Here is a 23,297-nt window from a genome sequence, read left to right on the forward strand (position 1 = left end):
TTCTGCCTGTCGACCGACCTTGTTGATCCAGCGTGTGGCGAGAACCGAGCTCCGTCTCATGGTTATTAGTTTACATACATAAATAATAGCGTCACGTGGAGGGTGCTACATCCACGCACCTACCCCACACCACTGCAGGTGCCAGGCTCTCCGTTTTTCTTGTCGCCTCACAAGTCGAACAGATCAGAACAAAGACGGAGCCAAGTTGTATCTGAACCAGCCCTGGTGCCGGTACTTTTTCATCTCTGTCTTTACATACTAATATTAATATGGCCTGCCACGTTCCGTCTGTAATCTATTTACGGATAAGACTATTAGGGGCGTGGTGCGCGGTGCGCGGTGCTGTAACACCTTATTCTCCTCCTTTCAGCTTAATGAGTGAGTCAGTGAGTGATTGATTAACGCTTCTCTGAACAGGATCTCACTATTATGACTGCGTGTATAGAGGATAACGATATTCATACATCGTTAGTCTATTGGAATGTATCAATTTCTGAACCGAACTATTTATCCGGCATTAATTAGTGACGGCTCAGCAGATTTGCGTCATCAATATAAAACTTTCAAAGACACCCGGAGGGAATGAGTGGATTTTGTTTTACGCCACATCTTGAAGCTAGCTATTCCCGGCGACAAACCAGAGGATGAGCGAGTGAGTGTGATTGAGTGAGTGAGAGATTGACTATTGTACCCAGGTGAGGTTCCAAAACACCCAAAGTTGCATTCACAACTCTTCCAAGCACGCTGAGATCTACTTATCTAGAAAAGAAAGTATCAATCATTCCACACCCAGTGGCGAATTGTTTATGAAAACATTGTGTGTCACATGACACCTGCTATCTTCATACCACGACACGGGTAGCTCAGATGTCTGAGCCCGCAGCAATTCACTGAAGAGAGTCGCGTCCCATGCGTATGCCATAATCCTATGGCACGCTGTGACATAACTGGAATACTGTTCAAAGCGCGTTAAACCTAACTCACTCTTTCACTCATACCGCGACATGATATATTTTGATAATCATATACAACCCGTCACGGTAACTGTATTGTGACAGAGTGAGTGGTTGATTGATTATTGTTTTACGCTGTCTTTAGCAATATTCCAGCAATATCACGACGAGGGACACCAGAAATGTGCTTCACACATTGAACCCATTTGGGGAATCGAACACGGGTATTTGGCGTGACGAGCGAACTAAGTTAAGTCAAATCAGAATAAAGCTTATTATGCAAGTACAAATCTCGCCTATCATTAATAACACTGGTAGTGTAGGGGAGCCAGTGAGAAGTATCTTCACGAGGCAAGGAAGTGAACTGACCATAAAAGTCCAGTTTCTAGCCTTGCCGAACTAGGCTGGAATTTCTGGACTCGATCGTAGCGCCACCAGTGGCTGTTATAAGTTATGTCCCTTCTATGTTCCTCCTACTGACCAATCAGATTCCATCCCTCACATCACATGCTTTTGCTTCAAACAAAATGGCTACGCCCAGTCAAGACCATCTGATTGATAATCAAGATTTATTTTGTAATAAAACGGGTGCGAAGTGCAACAAATCACGTGATCATCTTGATCAAAAGCATGAAAGAATTTGCAAAATATCTGTCGACGCCCAGTTGGCGGTACACATGCTTTGCAAATCCTGCAGTCGACCGAAATCTGCACGTTGAAATCCATGTTTATTACGAACCGGATGTCTAGTTCGTTACGCAATTTTGATTGGACTATTCATAGGCTTGTTAGTTCAGCCAAAACATAACTCCATAATTCCAGCCTAGTTCAGCAAGGGTGGAAACTACTGGACTTTTATAGTCAGTTAACTCCCTTGCCTCGGGAAGATGATCATGCTGGCTCTCTACTCCATAATGTGTTTATGGGTATCCACTTAATCATGTGCAGCGGAGGAGATAATTTAATGAGTGAGTGAGTGAATTGGATTTAACGCCGCTTTGAACATTGTTTCAATTATGGCACGGCCCATCAGCATAATGTGAAGCCTCAACGCCACAGGTCGTAGTAGTGTACCACGACCAAGGATATAGTGCCGACACCATATTGAGCAGTTGAGCAAGACTGTTAATGCGTTGCATCCGGGTGTTCTGGGTATTCCCGTAAACCACGCGTGGGAGGACGAGGTTTAATGGTATTTTCTCAGATATACCAGATTTTCGGATATTCATGTGGGTTGGTATTGAGCGACGCCCGCGCGGTAGTATCACAGCTATATTCCGACGGCTGTGAATGATCGAGTCTAGACCAGATAAACCACTGGTTGATATCATGATGAACGACGCACACCATCAACCAGGCTGCACACTGTAACCACCCGCTCCTACATTAGACAATAAGAACATCAAGCACAGAGTTTAATGCGCTTGTCCTTTAACGCACCACTCCACTGAGTAATATTCCAGTGGTCTGTAAATAATCGAATCTGGACCAAACAATTTAGTGACTGACATCATGAACATCGGTCTACGCGACCGAGGTACGATGACATGCATTAGCCAAGTCAGCGAGCCTGACCACCCGATTCCGTTAGTTTCCTCATACGACAAGCATGGGATGCTGAAGACCAATTCCAGTCTGGATCTTCAAGGGGTGAAGGGTAAGGTTCTGACCGTTGCATCAGTACTGACTTCTCCACGGGTAATTGACCCATAGAGCAAGAATAAAGCAAATACGTTGGTGATTCGATGACAAGCATAGCAGCCATGGTTAGAGGTTGAAAGTGGAGTGAATTTTCACTCACACATCCAATTACGTCTTTCATCACGTAAACACAAGACCCATTCCACAACAAACAACACATTTCTAATAAGTTATCGATGTTCTGAATTACAACATAACGATAATTATCCTTAGCCAACATGAAACGTAATTTGAAGAGGCCCGGGGCCAAGGACGGGTGTTAACAACAACCGGAAGTGACGCCATGCTGGGCCTACCTGCATTCTCCCGGTCTCTCGCAAGAACCGTGAACTGCGTGACATCCGGGTATGCAGATAGCTGGAAAGAAGAAAAAAAGCATCATCAAACAACGTCTCTTTCCCCGAAGGCCAAACTCTGCCATTACAGCAAATTTAAAGTTTTTCGTGATTCCAAGTAAATAATCATGGCTTCTGATGCCATCATTTTATTTCCCAGCGTAAATACGCCTTACAAATGTCATCGAATATATGGCTAACATGTCAAACATGTTAAACATTGCTTTGTCACAACAATAGTTGTTTGACATATAGTTCAGCGGCATTTAACATTACAAGACTTCAAACTGATATTAGCCCCATACTGTTAGACACACGGTATCATTTAATAATTAATGATGCGCCGGGAAACCGCCATGGGCTTGTTGGGCTTTTCCTAAACCAATTCAAATATGTCGAATCTTGAAACGCCTCTTGACAGACGTTTCTATGACGCAAAACTTACTGACTTTATTACATGCCTACTGTAAACTAAAATTTCTCAACAGTTCTATTGATAAGGTAAGGTATATACAAATAAACTGTCTGTCTGCAATGACTGGAAGTTCATAAACAGGATTGTATTATGCATGTTATTTTCCATATCTCGTCTCGTCAGTGTTGTTCAATACCTTATTGTTATGAAAAAATATATTTGACGATAAAAAACCTGCCTTTTATTCTATTACTTTCCAACCCTACCTAAACCCACTCCTTATTCTCACACCCTAAAAATGCCCTGACCCACCCTGACTACGCCTGTAATATCAAGGTTGTTGCCATGGTTACCTGTTTCGCATTCTTGCCCCATCCAGCCATTCATGCAGTTCTTGTCTCCGTTAGAGTCGCACTTGTAATGTCCGAACAGGTCATTGTGAGGCCTACAGAATTTGGTGCACGTTGTGTTGTAGTAGTGGGTGTCGCACACGACCCGGATTCGGAAGGTGAGTCGTGCAGTGGCGCCGTTGTGGGTGATGGTGTGCCAGGCTTGACCGGGGAGAATGATGCCCTTATGAGATGCGCGTTCTATGAGGGAGGCCCCGTCATCTGAAGGAGGAAGCATGAGTTAACTACAGACATATGACACTACTGTTGAAATCATTTTGTTATGTATAAACAAAGCAACTGAAGATTGTGTGTGCAGTTGTACACATCTATCATGATGCCATGTGGTTTGAGCGAGTAAGTGTTTATGTCGCAACATTCCAGTCACATCACGGCGAAAGTGCCAAGAAAGACCTTCAAACAATTTACTCGAGATCGAACTCGAACCCAGGTCTTTGCGCTGTGACGAGCGAACCTTTTAACCTGTTTGTCATCCCGCTGACCCGCGAATCGTGACAACGATCGCATTCTCTACACGTATAATAATTCAATACTCTACTCTATACGTGCATAAGGAGTGGCCCAGTTTGTTCTATACACTACTATATACTTGTTTAAGAAAGGGCCCAGTTTGTTCTATACACTACGATATACGTGCACAAGAAGGGGCCCAGTTCGTTCTATACACTACTTTACTGTTCAAAAATAGGAAAGAAACGCAAAGGTAGTAAAATCGTAAATATCTGACAGTCATGCCGACATCTATACAAAATTAATACCAAAAATTATTGGTCATTTCTGTATGGATTGGGGTTGATTTGTGTGGAAAAAATGAGGTGCTGCAGAAATTGGTGAACAGATCGCAAAAAAACACAACCACGTGAGAGCCTGGTGCCGAAACAGCCCAACATGACATGCACGTGCAACATCACTTAGTGGGCTATAAAAACGTTGGGTTTTCATTTGTATGCCATCACAATCCTACAGCAAGTGAACAGCGAAAACACGCCACGACAGACGGAAGCCAAACTCAACAACGCCATCGGCCGACCGCAAACAGGAGAATCATCTTCTGTTGTCGCCAGGTTTTTCCACGTAGGACAAAGCACCATTACAAAACTGTCGAACCCTTATCAGACACAGGGGACAACACGTGACCTTCCCAGATCCCACGCTACTTGTCGCTACTAGAGCACAGGACAGATGCATACGGCTACGTCACTTACGTGAAAAAACCACCACGGCAACCTCTACAACTACGGCAATACCAGGGTTGTGTAGGATATCAACCCAGGCAGACAGTGAGGAACCGCTCACGCACTGAAGGTATTCGCGCTAGACGACCAGTTCGAGGTGTCATTTTGACGGACTTGCATCGTTGGCTGGGACTTCAATGGTGTCAAGGGTCATAGAGCATGGTCACAACTGCGATGGCAAGTTTGGTTTAGCGACGAGTCACGTTTTATGCTTCGCCATGAGGATGGTATACGCCATGTTTACAGGCGCCGCGGGGAACGTTATGCAGGAAACTGCACACAGGAAGTGGATAGATTCAGTGGTGGTAGTGCGATGTGGGCAGTCATCTCCTACACTGGTAGAACAGACTTGGTGCAAGTTCTGTGGAATTTAACGGCACAACGTTACACGGACAAGATTCTTCGGCCACACGTCCTTCCAATAATGCAACAAACGAACGTTATTTCCAACAAGACAACGCCCGACCTCACACGGCAAAACTGACAACATCCTTTTGCAGGAATCACAACATCCAGGTCCTGCCATTACACTCCAGGTCTCCAGATTTAAACCCAATCAAACATTTATGGGATGCACTGGATCAACGACTGCGAGCACGTCAGCAGCAACCACAGAATCTCCGACAGTTGGCAAGCCCTGCAGGCGGAGTTGGTGATCATTCCCATTACATGGGACGACGATGCCAGTCAGTTTTGGACTCTATTGGTGGCCATACAAGATACTGAGCAGATGACCTTCACTTTAAATCTATTGTTCTAGTGTGCCATATGAAACCTGGGTCTATTACAACGATGTGTGCCAATTTCGAACAAAACATTACCATCTGTTGAATATTTAAATGATATATAAAATATACATAAAATATATACATAAAAAAAATCACTTTTGCAGAGTAGATATACTTTTTGAAGAAGAGAACAAGGTTTGTTCAATATTCTCCGCTTTACGTGCATCGGAATAGGGTCCAGTAGTACAGTATATCCAATACAGCCCATGCAAGTTAGGCAAGTCAAGATTACTGCAGTGTCTCTGGGCTCTATTATATTATATTATATTATATTTTTATTGAGATAATATAACAACTGTTCTTTTTCTGTAGGTTATGTTCATTTCAGAAACTAGATGTTAGTCTAGGGGCCCAGTCCAAACAAGACCCACGGATGTCAGACATCTGATCATGGTCCAGACCGTTTGTAGTCCCAATCTGTCAAGTATGGCTGTCTCCTCAAGCGTCAGGTATCACACACACGATATCAAGCTGCATCAGATAGAGGGCAGTCATATTTCAGTGTTCTGTCCACCTGTCGTATCGCAGCTCGTCAAGCATGTAGGCCGGCCAAGCGTCAGGTGATGTCCCCTGCCCCGACCCCAGCTCCGTTATCGTCAAGCCGACCGTGTGTCTTGCCTCAGGTGGCCTTGTAACAATCAAGGGCTCCACTAAAGCTCCTCGCAGCTCGTTACACGATGATGGAGAAGCTACCCCGAGGACTTGCACGGGCGCGTCATGCGCACTGGATATAATCACATGATTGAAACAATTGTTTCATCTTGTATTTGAAATTGAATAATTAGAGTGTAATTGTAGCCTGTTGTTGAGGAATGTCACTTGACGGCCCCGCCCCCCGGTCCGGTGTACGATTGTAATGCATTATATAGAAGCAGAGATATCAACTTCTGATCAATAGGTTGACATGTGGAGGGTTCGCTACTGTTCCCTACAAGGTATAAGTCCGGGGCTAATGCCAGAGATATGAAAGATGTAATATGTACACAGACAAGGGAAGGGAGGGGAAGGGAGGGGAAGTGAAATGTCCCCCAATAAAAAAGGAGAAACATCTAGGAATGGCATACAATGCAACATTGTCCACTCTCAAATCGCATTCTCAAATTAGCACTGAGTCAAAATAATCGCTGGTCGATGACTACCTTTAGTTCAGCCATGGGAGAGATCAGCGATAGCATGTATATGCGAGTCAGTGTCCGTGTGCTGGAGGAGCTCAGTGTTTGAGGAGAGCTCGTGTGTCACAGGAGCTCCGCGTGTTAGATGAGCTCCAAGCGTGATGGGAGCTCCATGTGTCATGGTAGCTCCGTGTATGAAGGGAGTTCATGGTGAGGGGAGCTCGTGTGTCAGATGAAATCCAGGTGTGATGGGAGCTCCAAGTGTGATGGGAGCTCCAAGTGCGATGGGAGCTCCAAGTGTGATGGGAGCTCCGTGTGTCAGAGAAGTTTCGTGTATGAGGTGTGTTCTGTATGTGAGCGGATCTCCCATGTTTGAGGAGATCCGCTTGAAAGGAGAGTCATGTGTCAGGAGCTCCGTGTTTTTAGAGAAAACCGTGTGTGAGAGCTTATGTGTGAGATCACCTCTCTGTGTGAGAGCAGATCCGTGTGTGAGAGCAGATCCGTGTGTGAGAACCGCTCCGTGTGTGAGAGCACTTCCGCGAGTGTGAATGATGAACGAGACGAGGCAGTTTGTATAGCGTGAACAGCTTCTGGCAGAGGAATCAACGATTGTCAGCACATCCTTGAGTCAGGGCCACCGCGAGCTGCCATATTCTTATAAATCTTTGATTCGTGGTTCTGGCAGAAGGACGAGGTCAGCTTGCCTGGTCACCTAGTTCTCGTCGAGTTGGAAATAGATTCCGCTGTTTAGTTTACAGATAGCTATTTGTTTCACAAGGGTTCCATCCAAGGCGCATGCTGCAAGCACATTGCAGGGAAAAAGCTATACAAATATGCAGTATAATTTGCTTATTGACGTTCCCATAGACCATGCGAATGCACCATGTGCTTCAACGAACGTTTTGAGGAAGGTCTAACCAACGTTAACCTATGTGAACAGTAGATGGGCAACACTGAGACTATTCCTACAACGTTGCACCGTTCCCTGTAGTCGCCCGCCATCGCCGCACAGGCTACCGAGTCTGCTGGGTAAACACAAGCTCCACCTTGTAATTTTCTGAACTCGATGAGCACCAGAAAAAGACGCACAAGGCGGAGGAAAGTTAAGCTGGTTGTTTGATGTGTAGAAATCAGTCTAGTCCTTGTGTTTTTCACCCTTTCGCAGCACGTGCTGGCTCGATGCCAGACCCCATGGTTTACCAAGCCTCACAGACACGGGGGCTCTCTCATGATGGCACAAACTGAATGAACAGCAACTGATGACTCTGCTCCCGGCGTGCCATTCCCAGGTACAACCACCGACGGTAATTCCTTAATCTCTGACAGACCCCTTCAAGTAATATACGCGCAAGTATAGTGGTTGACCTACTTATATGCCCGGCACACAAATGGACGAATATCGTTTCCGTTATAATGTTATCAGCAGTCATCGTGGGGAGTCATGGTTAGAGTAGGTCCCCAGCAACAAACAGCATCAGCAGTCGCCGTGGGGAGTCGGGGTTAGAATAGGTCCCCAGCAACAAACAGCATCAGCAGTCGCCGTGGGGAGTCGGGGTTAGAATAGGTCCCCAGCAACAAACAGCATCAGCAGCACCCGAGAGGGAGTCGGGGTTAGAATAGGTCCCCAGCAACAAACAGCATCAGCAGCACCCGAGAGGGAGTCGGGGTTAGAATAGGTCCTCAGCAACAAACAGCATCAACAGTACGACGGAGAAGGGCAGGCTTCATCCAGTCATTGTAGTGGCCACGTTTGAATGAGATCCCGCGGAGTTGCCGTGGTAATTAGTCTGTTAAGAACATAAAGATGTAAAAATACGTGCACTTTGAAGCATCTGTGTCGGTATCTGCTAATGCTGATTATTATGAGCTGCTTGGATGCGGGATGGCGGCAACTCATTGACAAGTTTAGCTGATTTAGCTGTATCTGTATAGATTCTGTTAAAGCCATCGAGGGGAGTCTCCCCTCCCCCAAGCCAAACCAGCGTTGCAGAGATAATGGCACTACAACCGTGTCATTGTCTTCATTAGAGCCTCAAAGGTGAAGAATCTTCATCGACCACGGAATTTTTCCGGTTATAATTAATTCACAATTCTCCCATGCTGAGTTGAAATATTGCTTTTCTTAAGGGCGAACCTAGTGTGGGCTCTTGCGCGAGGCCCAGCACGAGATGGCCGTGCTATTGGCACTTGATTCCTGGTGCCAGTGTTGGCGAGGTAAATGTGTGGGAATTGACATACAGTGCTCCTCCAAGCTAGACACAAGGAGACCAGTGCTGGTTCGAGAGAGAGTCAAGGGCTGTTGAGCCAAGCCGTGCCAACGGGGTCAGACAAAATGTTCTTGTATGAGTGAGTTAGTATGGTTTTACGACGCTTTCAGCAAAAAATCCAGCAATATTACGGCGGGGGTTACTAGAAATAGGCTTCACACATTGTACACATGTCGGGAATCGAACCCGCGTCTTCGGCGTGACGAGCGAACGCTTTAACCACTAGGCTACCCGACCGCCCCTGCTGTATGAGTGGATTACCGCCGCTTTGAACTTAAGGTGAGAGTGATGAAGGTCTTACACGCTGACAACATTGGAGAAAACGATCATGAATAACAATCAAACGATCAGCGGATTCGAAAACGGCTTAAGGTTGCAAATCTGTACAGCGACATTCGTCACCTTTGACCTCTGGACCCACCCGTGCCTCCATGTCGCCAGTGAGCGAGTATGGTTTTACGCCGTTTTTAGCATTATTCCAGCAATATCACGGCGGGAGACACCAGAAATGGCCTTCACACATTGTACACATGTAGGGATTCGAACCCAGGGCTTCGGCGCCGGAAAACTAATAAGTGCCCACTAATAACTGCTCAAAGCGCACACGATGAATATGATAAATTCAAGTGTAGTATTTGTGAAAGAGATGAGTCTTAATGATGAGATGAGACTTGAGCACAGAAAAAGAAGGAGTTCATTTGGGAGAGAGTTCCACAGTGAAATATACTGCTCAGCTTTAGAAAGGAATAATCATATATGTCATTCTGTGTAAACATACACATAGCATATGCGGATCAGTTGTGTGTTTCATGGAGTGATAAAAACAAGCCAGGCTATCAAAAGTAGACTTGTATTGTAAAAATATAGTAGAAATGAGCCCCGCGAATCTCTGCCTGAAACTGACAAAATCTAGACTTGCCAAACTTTCAAACATTGCATATTTTCTAAATCGGGCTACAGAGCAAAGACAACACCAGTTGTTGGACGTATGTCTCTGTCCTAATCACTTTCAGGGCCGGGGTCGATGTTCTTCCAGCATCTTTCTGACGACTCAAACTCCACCTACCTCGTTCAACGTCTCAACCACCACCTACCTCGTTCAACGTCCCACGCCTCCACTATCAATGTGTATGATCTCTGAAAAACACAAAACATGGAGTATACTAACAAAAACAACATTTAAAGATATGTTTAGCCACAGATGATGTGCATAGAAAGTCTACCAACCTGTCTAAAATAGATAACTTGTGAAATGAAAAAGAACGCACCTGTACTTGTATTTGTCTTGTTTGTTTGTTTGTTGTTTAACGCCGTGCTCAGCAATATTCCAGCTACATGACGGATGTCTGTAAACAGACGAGTCTGGACCAGACAATCCAGCGGCTGACATCATGAGCATCGATCTACGCAATTGGGATACGATAACATGTATCAACCAAGTCAGTGAGACCATACCACCCGTTCTCGTCAGTCGCATATTAAGACAAAGTCTAACCCAGATCTTAAGGGGTCAAAGTCCGGCGCGATACACGTCTCTAACGTTTAACACTTCGATGAAACCCACGAGTATTGGTATGGTGCTGACAAACCTAGAAACATAATCGGGTCGTACAGGGATTCGAACCCACGAACGTAGATACTAAATTTCCTGGCGTGTCCAAGGGACGCAACTCTGCACATCGAATTACGACGCCTTAAACGAGTGGGCGACCAGAGCCCCACATCACTGAAGCGCTCCACCCCCGGGAATACAGGCCATATTTCATGGACTCGCTCAAAGCAACAATTAAAGCCTTATTTACTGATCCAAGAAATGGGCTCTCTTTTGTTACAAGGAAATTTTAATTTTAGATAGCAATCGGACGCTCATCAGCATCATCGACTTCTCGATCGAACATCGCAACAGACTGCAGTTGGAGGAAATAGCGTCCCTGCGTCCCCCCTATCTCAGGCGGGCCGGCGTGCTGGGGGTGCGTTCGGGTCATCCACTCAGTGATTTCCCCTTCATCCATCATCCCTGATTTATCAGCACGGAACATGCTTCCAGGGTTAAACAGCATCAGTTCCGGCTAGTGGACAATAGCCCATGGGTTTCCTCCCCCAACCTGCACAACGCAATTATTAGCGAAAAATGCTGCGATTTCAGTAAACCAACAGGGCCGTTATCGAAGTGGTCCCATGTGTGTGTTTGTGAGCGCGTGTTCCACGAAGTTTACAATAACACACAATTATCATATCAGAGAAAGTTGGTAGTCATGAACTCGAGATTCGTTATCGGCCGCGATTTCAGCAGAGCTGGAGATATTACACCTGCAAAGGCTTAAAGATTTTCTTATTTCTAGTTTTGAGATGCCATTAAAAAGGAATGTTGAGTGACGGGAAACGTATACAGCCACACGATCATTATTCAAAACACAGCCAGACGAACACGTGTCTAAACACAGGCACACATTCATATTAATCAGCTTAAACGGAACTTAAATACATTACTGTGAAATAACTCTAGATATAGAACGCTATGTGGCATCACTCCCTGTCCGAGCTAAACATGTCATACCTTTGGTGGACGTCTTAAATCGAATGTGTCTTCAGCACCCGAGCAGTGCACTCAGCAATATTCCACCTGTATGACGGCGTTCTGTAATAATTGAGTCTGGACCAGACAATCCAGTGATTGATATCATGATCATCGATCTACGCAATTGAGATACGAGGTGAGGTGAAATGATGTTTAACGTCGCGTCCAAGAATATTGCACTTATATAGCGACGTGCATGTACGTGTGTGTGTTTGTGTGGCTGCTTGTACTAGTCCGGACTGATGCCGATTTATAGTGCTAGCTCACAGAGATACCATGCCGCAGTTTAACATGAATACCCCACTCAGACACAGTATACTGACTCCGAGCCGACCAGTCCTTGTTTAAGCCCCTTAAAGCCGAGCGCCAGACAGGGTAACAACAAGTACCATCTTTTAACGTCTTTTGGTATGACGCGGTCGGGGATCGAACCCCGGACCTTCCGCTCTACCACAAGACCACGGAAGCGGTCCTAATTAAGATACGATGACATGCAGCAACCAAGTCAGCGAGCCTGAACACCCGATCCCGTCAGCCGCATCTTACGACAAGCATAGTCACCTTTTACGGCTAGCAATGGTCTTCACGGTTAACATGCCTTCAATCTATATCTTTGTAAGAGTTGGTCTTTGGCAAGCCAGCAGAGCAACGCCGCACTCAGCAATATTCTACCTATATGACGACGGTCTGTAAAACATCGATTCTTGACCCGACAATCCAGTGATTGGCATCACGAGAACCGATCTACGTCATTGGGGTACGATGACATGCATCAACCAAGCGAACCTGATCACCCGATCCCGTTAATCGCCTCTTACGACAAGAATGGGTTGTTGTAGTCCAATCCTGAGCCGGATTTACACAAGGGTTATCCTTAAAGTTGAGAATTATATGTGTGATGGACGCTTCCAGCTTAAACAGAACGACAATTCTCCTTGCAGCTGAATATATTTATTACCCACGTTGAGACGTGTCACGTGTTCGTAGCAAGACACGTGTAAGGAGGATTTAGGCAAGGTCGATCGTTCCCGTTTGTCAGAGATATCAAATTAGCTTATAACAAACAAGATAATTAATTGGAAGACGTCTACATTTGTCTACGATTGTCTACGCGTCTTCAGTGTTATTATGGCAGAAAATGGCCCAGTCGTCTAACTTGCTGTGCAGAGTTGCACGCGGGAAATCTACGATCGTGCGTTCGAATGCCTAGTCGCCCGGGCTTTGTTTCTAGTTTTTTTCAGCACCATACCCGTGCTTGTGGGTTTCACCCAAGTGATAAACGTCTGAGGCCTGCATCACTTCGGGCTTTCCTCCCACATTGTGCTGACACGCCGCGATATAACTGGTACATTGTTCAAAGCGGCCTTAACCCAACTCCATGGTGCCCGTGAAGATCCAGGTAAGAATTGGTCTTCAGCAACCCATGCTTGTCGTAAGAGGCGACTAACGGGATCGTGGTCAGGCTCGCTAACTTGGTTGATGCATGTCATCGTATCCCAACTGCGTAGATCGATGCTCATGATGTCAATCACCATCTTCCCGAGGCAAGGGCGTTACGTCATATAGATGGACTATTGCTGAGTATGGCGTGAAACAACAAACAACTCTCATGAGTTTTCGTTGTAAAAAAATGACAAGGCTGTAACGTCATAGTGATAATGTTGAAAAATGTCAGCATCTCTTCCTTTGGGAAATTAAAACAAGTACACGATGGAAGCCCCTTGCTCTTTCAGCTCAATTATCAGTTCACATATATCATGAGGTGGGGAAATGAAAAATATGGATTTAACTTTGATTTCATGACGAGAGTATGGGCACCAATAGGTTATGGGTGTTACAACATACCAAAACACATAAAGCGAGAAATATCTATAATTAGACTATTTCTACTGAGCCGTGGTCCACAGCGTTAAATAAACAATCAGTGGGCGGAATACCACGCAACCCGTCAACTTGATAAACCGGGAAACCGTGCATACTTTAATTAGCCCAGAATAGAGAAAGTTCAGAGTCAGAGCTCTAAGATCAAAGCTGGTGCCCCGGGCAAGAAGCGGCACCCCTCGTGACGGCGTCCCCATACCCTCAGGGAATGTAGGATCGGAGTCGAAGCGAATTGTTAAAAATGTGCAAAAATAACTGTACAATTAAGTTTTATTGTCACATGACCATAGAAGTGCGTTGTTTTATACGATTATATTTTATGGAATTGTCTGTTACGATGATCTAAAAGACAGTTCATTGGACGTCCGCTGTAGTCATGGAAACATGACGACTAGGTTTCCCAGAGGTACAGCCATTCCTTACAAAAAACACACAAAAAAGCTTCCCGTACCAATCCGATAAGTTCCGTAATCCAGAAGCCTTGCAAATACCAAGATGAAAATATCGTGCACGCCGACGTTATCAGCCCGCGATCGCTGTCCCTGTGGCCCGGCCACACTATCTGGAGATGAAATCACAATCTCCACGCCTCCATTCTGATAAGGACTTTAATCTTTGATACAAATGGCTCTGAAGGATGTTTGTAGAGCTTCCTTGGGTGGGTGTTACGGAGGGGTGCCAGATGTTTCTGGAGCTTCCTTGGGTGGGTGTTACGGAGGGGTGTCAGATGTTTGTAGAGCTTCCTTGGGTGGGTGTTACGGAGGGGTGCCAGATGTTGTGGACCTTCTTTGGGTGGGTGTTACGGAGGGGGGGGGGGGGGGGGGGGGCAGATGTTGTAGAGCTTCCTTGGGTGGGTGTTACGGAGGGGTGCCAGATGTTGTGGACCTTCTTTGGGTGGGTGTTACGGAGGGGGGGGGGGGGCAGATGTTGTAGAGCTTCCTTGGGTGGGTGTTACGGAGGGGCGCCAGATGTTTGTAGAGCTTCCTTGGGTGGGTGTTACGGAGGGGTGCCAGATGTTGTGGACCTTCTTTGGGTGGGTGTTACGGAGGGGGGGGGGGGGGGGGGGGGGGGCAGATGTTGTAGAGCTTCCTTGGGTGGGTGTTACGGAGGGGCGCCAGATGTTTGTAGAGCTTCCTTGGGTGGGTGTTACGGAGGGGTGTTGTGGAGCTTCCTTGGGTGGGTGTTACGGAGGGGCGCCAGATGTGTGTAGAGCTTCCTTGGGTGTGTGTTACGGAGGGGTGTTGTGGAGCTTCCTTGGGTGGGTGTTACGGAGGGGCGCCAGATGTGTGTAGAGCTTCCTTGGGTGTGTGTTACGGAGGGGTGTTGTGGAGCTTCCTTGGGTGGGTGTTACGGAGGGGTGCCAGACGTTGTGGAGCTTCCTTGGGTGGGTGTCACGGAGGGGTGCCAGATGTTGTAGAGCTTCCTTGGGTGGGTGTTACGGAGGGGCGCCAGATGTTGTGGACCTTCTTTGGGTGGGTGTTACGGAGGGGCGCCAGATGTTGTGGAGCTTCCTTGGGTGGGTGTTACGGAGGGGCGCCCGATGTTTGTAGAGCTTCCTTGGGTGGGTGTTAATTACGGAGGGGTGCCAGATGTTTGTAGAGCTTCCTTGGGTGGGTGTTAATTACGGAGGGATGCCAGATGTTTGTGGAGCTTCTATGGTACCGGGTAGACCAGTTGATGCTGTCAGTGGGGTGGATGCTGTCAGAGGAGTGGATGCTGTCAGAGGAGTGTTCGGAGGTGGTAAGAGGGGTGGGAGTTGGTACGAAGGGTGGGTGTTGGTACGAAGGGTCGGTGCTGGTACGAGGGGTGGGTGCTGGTACGAGGGTTAGGTGCTGGTACGAGGGGTGGATACTGGCTCAGGGGGTGGATGCTGGTACGAGGGGTGGGAGTTGGTACGAGGGATGGGAGTTGGTACGAGGGGTGGGTGCTGGTACGAGGGGTGGGAGTTGGTACGAGGGGTGGGGAGTTGGTACGAGGGGTGGGTGCTGGTACGAGGGGTGGGTGCTGGTACGAGGGGTGGGTGCTGGTACGAGGGGTGGGTGCTGGTACGAGGGGTGGGAGTTGGTACGAGGGGTGGGAATTGGTACGAGGGGTGGGTGCTGGTAAGAGGGGTGGGAGTTGGTACGAGGGGTGGGGAGTTGGTACGAGGGGTGGGAGTTGGTACGAGGGGTGGGTGCTGGTAAGAGGGGTGGGAGTTGGTACGAGGGATAGGAGTTGGTACGAGGGGTGGGTGTAGGTACGAGGGGTGAGTGTAGGTACGAGGGGTGGGTGTAGGTACGAGGGGTGAGTGTAGGTACGAGGGGTGGGTGTAGGTAAGAGGGTCGGTACTGAATTATTACTTCAATTGGCATTTCCTGTATATAACTATTCTGAGAAGCCCCTCCATGTCGTGCAAACTGTCGGTCGTCCACCTCTTTTGACAAGCATTGGCTCCTAAAATAATGCCACGATAGGTTGCAAGATTGCTGTTGTTGCATTTAGCGTTAATCACTCACTACTCGAAACAGCATCCCTTGACATATTAACAAATACTGCCAGAGCTCGAGCAGCCCAGTTGTCTACCGCTGTCATGAATCCTTAATGAGGTTTTAAACAATTCCGAAAAACAAATTATGTATTTGATATGGCCTAATTGGAAATTCGACGACCCTGAGTTACTGCCGTAAGCAGTTCCGTAAGGTTAAACGTATTAAAACATGATGGTGGAAATGTGCAGGCATGCCGTATTCTCGCCATCTCTTGTCCTATCATCTCGTCTACGGGAGAATCTCTTCCTTAACCCCTTCTCCCAACTGATCTTGGCGATGAAGATGTCCAGAGCCTGCGTACCAGTGATAGAGTGAATGTTGAACAGCTGGGGAGGTTGCGAGGTATCTGTCGGGGTGATTACACCGCGCACCTTGCCCCTGATATTATGAGTGCCTGACACCGGATACCTGTGGGAGCATGCCCCACCACGGGGAGGCCACGAGAACACTCCACCGTGGCTTAACGTGCACTGCAACATCACAACTGACGTCACACGGGTTTCATAATAATAACACGGAATAATTCCCGCGAGTTTCTAGGAATCACGTGACTTGGCTACTCGATCGTGCCACCTCGGAACCAACAACATGAGCAGTGACGTCACGGTTTTAATAAATCATAACGGAAAATAGGGTCATGTAAAAACAGGTCCTGTCTGTGCTAACTGAGTTTCGTTTCTGATTACGCATTCAACAATCACTGATGAACAATGCCGTTGGTGCTATATGCGCAAAGTTTTTCAACAATATTCAAGTTGGAGGCTTTCAACAATATTCACGTTGGATAACAGTTTGTAGGTTTAATGCGGGCGGAGAGCCCCAAGATACATGGGTCCTCGAGTTTACACCTTCGGTGAGACAGACATACGAACAGGCAGTTTGCGCATAATCGGGTCAAATATGGGATTCGAACTTCACACCATCTTCTGACAGTCGCAAATAGCACCTACCGTGAAGAAGGGGTGGAGGCGACGGGGTGCCTTTGTGTGTCTGGAGGTGGGGGCGTGTCTGGGTTGAGGGGGTGCGTGTGCGTACGTGTGTTGGGGGGCCGGGGGGGGGGGGGGGGGGGGAGGGGGTGCGCGTGTGTGTCTGGGGGTGAGCAAACGCTAAACTGTTCTTCCACACGTTCAAATACGCAAACGCAGAGACGCACAGCTGTGGAACAGTTAACCAGTTGACAATATATTGCTTCTCTCCGACGGCATTCCTGGCGTCAATATGTAATTCTCCGTTATATGATGGAGCAGATGTGTTAACATGAATAACACCAGGGCATTATATTACATTTATGCTATTCGATAAAAGTATCAGTACTCGGCCTTCCGCGTACACAATGAGTACACATGTCTGTATACGATCTTGGCGGGTTACACTATTATAAACAACCTCACATACGACGGTAAAAGTTTGTGACTTCATTGATCGTCCTTTCTGTCGTGGTAATGAAGAATATCTCAGGGTAGAGATAACGCCAATTTACAGAACGATCCGCAGAATTTACGGGTCAAAGAAAATGGGTAAATGGAGAAAACTGAGAAGCTGCGAAATTGAGAAAAATGGGAAACGAGCTGTGCAGGAAGAGGGCATGCCAAGAAAATTCGCGAAGGTAGGAAATGCACGCGCGGGGATGACCGCATGCCCTTCAAATTCAACTTAAGAAACGAACTGCTGCACGTGAGAGAGGAAGCAGTAGCACATAAGATGACCTTTATTAGGTCAGCTCGTCCTGAAGATGCCACGTCTGAAACCAGGGAGAAGGCATCCACCACATGGGTGGGTGAGTGAGGTGGGTTAAGGCCGCTTTTAACAGTATTCCAGTTATATCACGACCTGTCAGCTTAATGTGGGAGGAAAGCCGAAGTGATGCAGGTCTCAGACGTTTACACGGATATGGTGCTGACAAATCAAGAAACATAATCGGGGCGAACCGGGATTCGAATCCACAATCATAGGTGCCCAATCTGGCGTGCCCAAGGGACGCAATTCTGCACGGCGAATCGCGGGGCCTTAGATGATTGGGCCTCCCGTGCCCCCCACCACATGGTTGAGGCTGACCGACGTGTCACAAGTCAACATGTCCATGTCACTATTGGGACCAGGTTTGGGTCCGCAGTGTCCATCTAACTGACCACTCCACATTACCATGTGGTCCGGAAGATGGGCCCCCAGAGGGGTGTAAGGTCAGAAACAAACGTAACTGAGCATGGACAGGGACCTTTTGACCAGTTATAGTGAGTGAGTATGGTTTTACGCCGCTTTTAGCTATAATAAAGCAATACCACGGCGGGGGACACCAGAAATAGGCTTCACACATATAAGGAAGACTCCTGACACAGATCTGATGGAAATGAGACCTGGGTCCATCACGTTGATTAAGAGTAACAACTTCAGAGCAAACAGTGGACGATACATTTGCATTAGAAAACCACTTACAAGATGAAGGCTCCCTGACCTATAGGACTTTAAACAATGGTACCTTGACAGGATAGGATTTGATCATGCTATCAGCCACTGGTTTGCCTGGTCCAGATTCGACCATTTACAGGCCTCCATTGCACTGCCAACGTATCGCTTACTGTGGCATCAAACAACATTCACTCGTCAAATATTTCTGTATTGGGTCATGGCGAGACCTGTTCGATGCGTGTTGACTTACTCGGCCTTGACGTGTTTGCTTGATGGAGCTGATAGATCCGGTACATACAGACGGTGCGCTCATATAACTCACGCCAGCTTGTTGTGACGGTTAGTAAATGTTATTGCTTAATTAATGCGTATAAGCAAACATAGCCTCGCTACCTATATTTGCGTTTGTGAGAAGATCGACATAATTCTTATTGATTTCAAACCATATAACATACTGAAACAAATATTACAATTTATTACAACAAACAGCGTCACAAAACTATAACCCTGTGGTTGCGTTTATGCGATTTAATAGAAGTAATTTAATCCCGATGGATGCTTACAGAGGAGAAGTGGTCTCTCTCAAAGACCCATAGCATATATTTAACGACACAACCAACCCCAATGAGAGCGAGTCTGACCACCCGATCCCGTTAGTCGCCTCTTACGACAAGCATAGTCGCCTTTGACGACAAGCATGGGTTGCTGAAGACCTACTCTACCCCGGGTCTTCACGGGTGCCATGAGAGTCGAGTAAACGCCGCTTCGAACAATGCTCCAGTGATATCACGACGGATCATCAGTAGGGAACAGAATGAACTCACGTATGGATTTAAGCCATTTTTAAACTCTCTGAATTCATGTGGTTCGTCTTGTGTACTGCCCTTCATGACAAAGGAAGTGGGGTGTGTGTGTGTGTGTGTGTGTGTGTGTGGGGGGGGGGGGGGGGGGGGGGGTGATCTGTAATGATAAGACAGATAACCTGTAGTAGTATGAAATACTCGGATGGTCCTTAATTTCTTTCACTGGTCTAGTTCGAATTTAAAGCTTGTACTTTGTTTTGCGTTTCCCCTCCGCTTCTTCAGCAGGGGACCACGTCCTGTGTACTTAAGTACAGAATGGGATATTCACGGGGCATGTCCGCTGTGAACTGTGAACATGACATTCTAAATGTCGGCCTTATTTACAGGCGGATAGGAATTCACCAGCACGATCGGTCAACAGAGTCAGATGTAGCGGGCGCATGTGTCGATGTTCGACAGTTGTATCGGATACAATACATACACTGGAGATCCACCGTTACACAAACGAGCTGGGGAGGAGCGGTGGGGTAGCCTAGTGGTTAAAGCGTTCGCTCGTCACGCCGAAGACCCGGGTTCGATTCTCCACATGGGAGATATTGCTTTATTATAGCTAAAAGCGGCGTAAAACCATACTCACTCACCATAACTGGTCAAAAGGTCCCTGTCTATGGTGTGTTTGAACTGGCGTTGTCTCGTCACACAGCCGATATCTCGATAGTGCAAGCGAGTAATTCAGGCATCGCGGCTATGAACAGTATTTCATTGTCATCTGAAGAAGGAGGGAAGACCGAGTATGCTGCCGACAAACCAGTGTGTGTTGGTGTTGACAACCCAAGGGTGATTATCAAAGCAAATCGGTCCTTCGAGTGAGTAAGTGAGTTGGGTTTAACGCTGCTTTGAACAGTATTCGAGTAATATCAAGGGGTGTCAGCTTGATATAAGGGGAAAGCCCGAAGTAATGCAGGACTCAGACGTTTACCTCTTTGACGAAACCCACAAACACGGGTACGCTGCTGACAAACCTAGAAACATAATTCGGGGTACATCGGGATTCGAACCCTCGAGCCTAGGTTTCTGTCGTGCCGAAAAAGGGCATATCTGCACAACCAATTTCAGCGCCTTATTCTCTGACTGGGCCACCCGTGCCCCCTCTGGCATTCATAACCACTAAAAGCGGATCCGTGCACGACAAAGGGAGGGAACCCTACAGGGTTAATGTCGGCGCCTTACACCACCCCTAGTAACTGTAATTTACAAGTCATGTCTTAAGGACATACATGTATTATATTCCAGAAGCACGCTCCAATAATCTAGCACAAACAAGAAAGTTGAAGAATAAACCATCCATTATTTGTATGCCAGTAATAAATCAACGGCTATATTAAGTTACAACACTCACTGGAATCCTCATATAACATTAAAAGAATCAGGACAGCATATGAAAAGATACCAATTGGGTCGGTAAGAAATCTTAACATCGACCGGGGGGGCACAAGGGGATACAGATTACAAGTTTCAAGAAAATATTTTGTCATTAAATCTATTCGGTAACGCGCTCCACATCTCCGATTTTCCAGTGTACTATATTTCAATTCTATTATGTTATTTATCACAATAGAATGGAGATATAATAAGGAAGAGAATTTATGGATGTCAACTTCGGTATTTTGAGGAACACAGCGTAATACACTGCATAATCGACGCTGCGAGCTTCCTGGCGAGTATAAACTGTCCTGGCATAGGCATATACTTAAGCAGTACCCATAGAAACAGATTATTATATAAACTGAAATAACCATATGAACAGAGATTGTCATATGAACAGATTATTACATAAATAGAGAGTATCATATCAACAGAGATTATTATATAAATAGAGAGCAATATCCATATAAACAGATTATTAATATAAAGATACATAAAAAGATTATTATACAAACAGATCATTATGTGAAAAGATATGAGAGAGAGAGAAAGAGAGTATTGTAAAGATACTTTTATACAAAAATAGAAAAAGTGATATTAATATATAAAGTGATAATTATATTAACCGAGTGTGTTTTCGCATCGTCAACATCAAATACAGTAAACTAAGGTTATAGCGAACTCAAAGGGACCACAAATTTTGGTTCGTTATAACCGTAGTTTGGTATAAGCATATATACAGCAAATGGCAGGGACCTAAAACAAGTTCGTTATATCCGCCAGTTCGTTATAAGCGTGTTCGTCATACACGTCGTTTACTGTATAATACTGAACTAATAATGGTATCATGCTAGCCTTTTGCATATTTATCGGACCGTGATACCAGGTTTATTGAATTGGTTTATCGCAACGACAACACTAATCATTACATGATAAACAGTTGTATGGAATACAGTACACTCACAGAGCAACCTTGACACCGACTACAGGTTACGTAGGCCGCCAATGACTGCATGCCTGAATGATATGCCTTTAACAGTGTTCCCCGTTTCCTTAAATCACAGATCACAGCGCAAGCTAAATACATCCAGTTTCTCACCTGCAGGTGCTCACGCGGCAGGGCAGGGCGCTGTAATGACTTCATTATTGTCAGTGTTATCTGCGCGCTGGATGTGGCGAGTTTAAACACGCTCATTTGTAATGTCAGCTAATATAAACATAACCAAATAGAATTTTCTTTTGATGTCCCTAATGTGTCTACTGTCCTAAAGACGGATGACGAATGTCATTTCAGGCGTACAAAGTGCAGTGGGATGAATTGATTATCCCCTACAATGATATTACAACATATGGAGCGTCGTGTGATATTAGTTTCATAAAGACTCCTGTAGTTAATCTCGTCTTCTTTTGAGATTCCGCGGAACGTGCATAGATACCACAGGCCATTATCTGAGATAACACCACGTGATTTGGAATCAAGGAAATATAATGTTTGGGGAGGCCATTTTGCCTTTACCACAATTATGGGATGGTATAATGATGCTCACTTTTGGAAATGGGATAACGTTTTAAAACAACGTACGTGTGTCCCACCCTTCGATAAACAGAAGACCAGATAGCCATGGTCAAAAGCAATTGTGATAAACTTAAAATTGATTTATTTGTGATGATAATGGCTTTATGGTTTTGTAAGTGGCGAAGAATAACCAGGGTAGCTTGATTTCGTTTTTATCCGTATTTTGGGGAAATTAAATTAAATTATTTTTTAATCACTTTTAACATCTGACATCTTCACTTGTCAGTTCAACAAATGAAATAACCAGAAACCCGGCAATAACTTTCTGTCTACAACACAACAATTGCAGGCAGATCTTGATATATGGAATTTGCATAAATTTTAAATTTTAAAAATATAAACTTTTATAAAGCCGTGTTTTGACCTACTCTCAGTGTGACAAATAGGGACACGCCCACAGCTGTTTTCAAATATGAAATAATACTAAATGAGATCCTAAACAGAACCAAACTATTTTATCAGCAACCAATCCTTTTGCAGTTATTAAATACTCCAGAATATCAATGTGATAAAGGCGATGCCATACGACTTCAGCGTGAGACCACTGTCACTCACCACCTCTTGCAGTCACGTGACGCAAATTCCCTGACCTTTCTGCACAGTGGTTGAATAAGAAGTTTTATCAAAGTCACGGCAAAACAGGCATTGGAAGCATGATATCGTTCAAGCGATGTACACACACACTGCGTCTTTGTCATACAAGAGGAAAAATAAATTCCATAGGTATTTATGGTGCTGAAAATAAGCGTTTGTATTCTAGGTAATGCCAACAAAAAATGGATATGCCAGTGGATGCTGGAATACAGAGCTTGTCGTCAATACAGGTGGTCAAAGACTGATTAACAGGTGCACATGGATCATCATCTTTCGGGTGTTAATGGATC

At 45.8% G+C, this 23,297-nt stretch overlaps 1 protein-coding gene across 1 annotated transcript in view; it reads right to left on the bottom strand.

Moving 5' to 3' along the window:
• The window catches only part of LOC124140668 (protein jagged-1-like), a 91,421-nt gene that overhangs the window by 28,296 nt on the left and 39,828 nt on the right, over positions 1-23,297 (bottom strand). The window contains exons 2-4 of the mRNA XM_046508352.2: positions 10,311-10,353; positions 3,758-4,015; positions 2,951-3,011 (exon numbers count right to left, since the gene is read on the bottom strand). Coding sequence (XP_046364308.1) covers positions 2,951-3,011; positions 3,758-4,015; positions 10,311-10,353 — 362 coding nt within the window. The remainder of the gene's footprint in view (positions 1-2,950; positions 3,012-3,757; positions 4,016-10,310; positions 10,354-23,297) is intronic.

The sequence above is a fragment of the Haliotis rufescens genome, unplaced genomic scaffold, assembly GCF_023055435.1.
Source record: "Haliotis rufescens isolate VD_foot unplaced genomic scaffold, xgHalRufe1.0.p SCAF_51, whole genome shotgun sequence".
Lineage (NCBI taxonomy): Eukaryota > Metazoa > Mollusca > Gastropoda > Lepetellida > Haliotidae > Haliotis > Haliotis rufescens.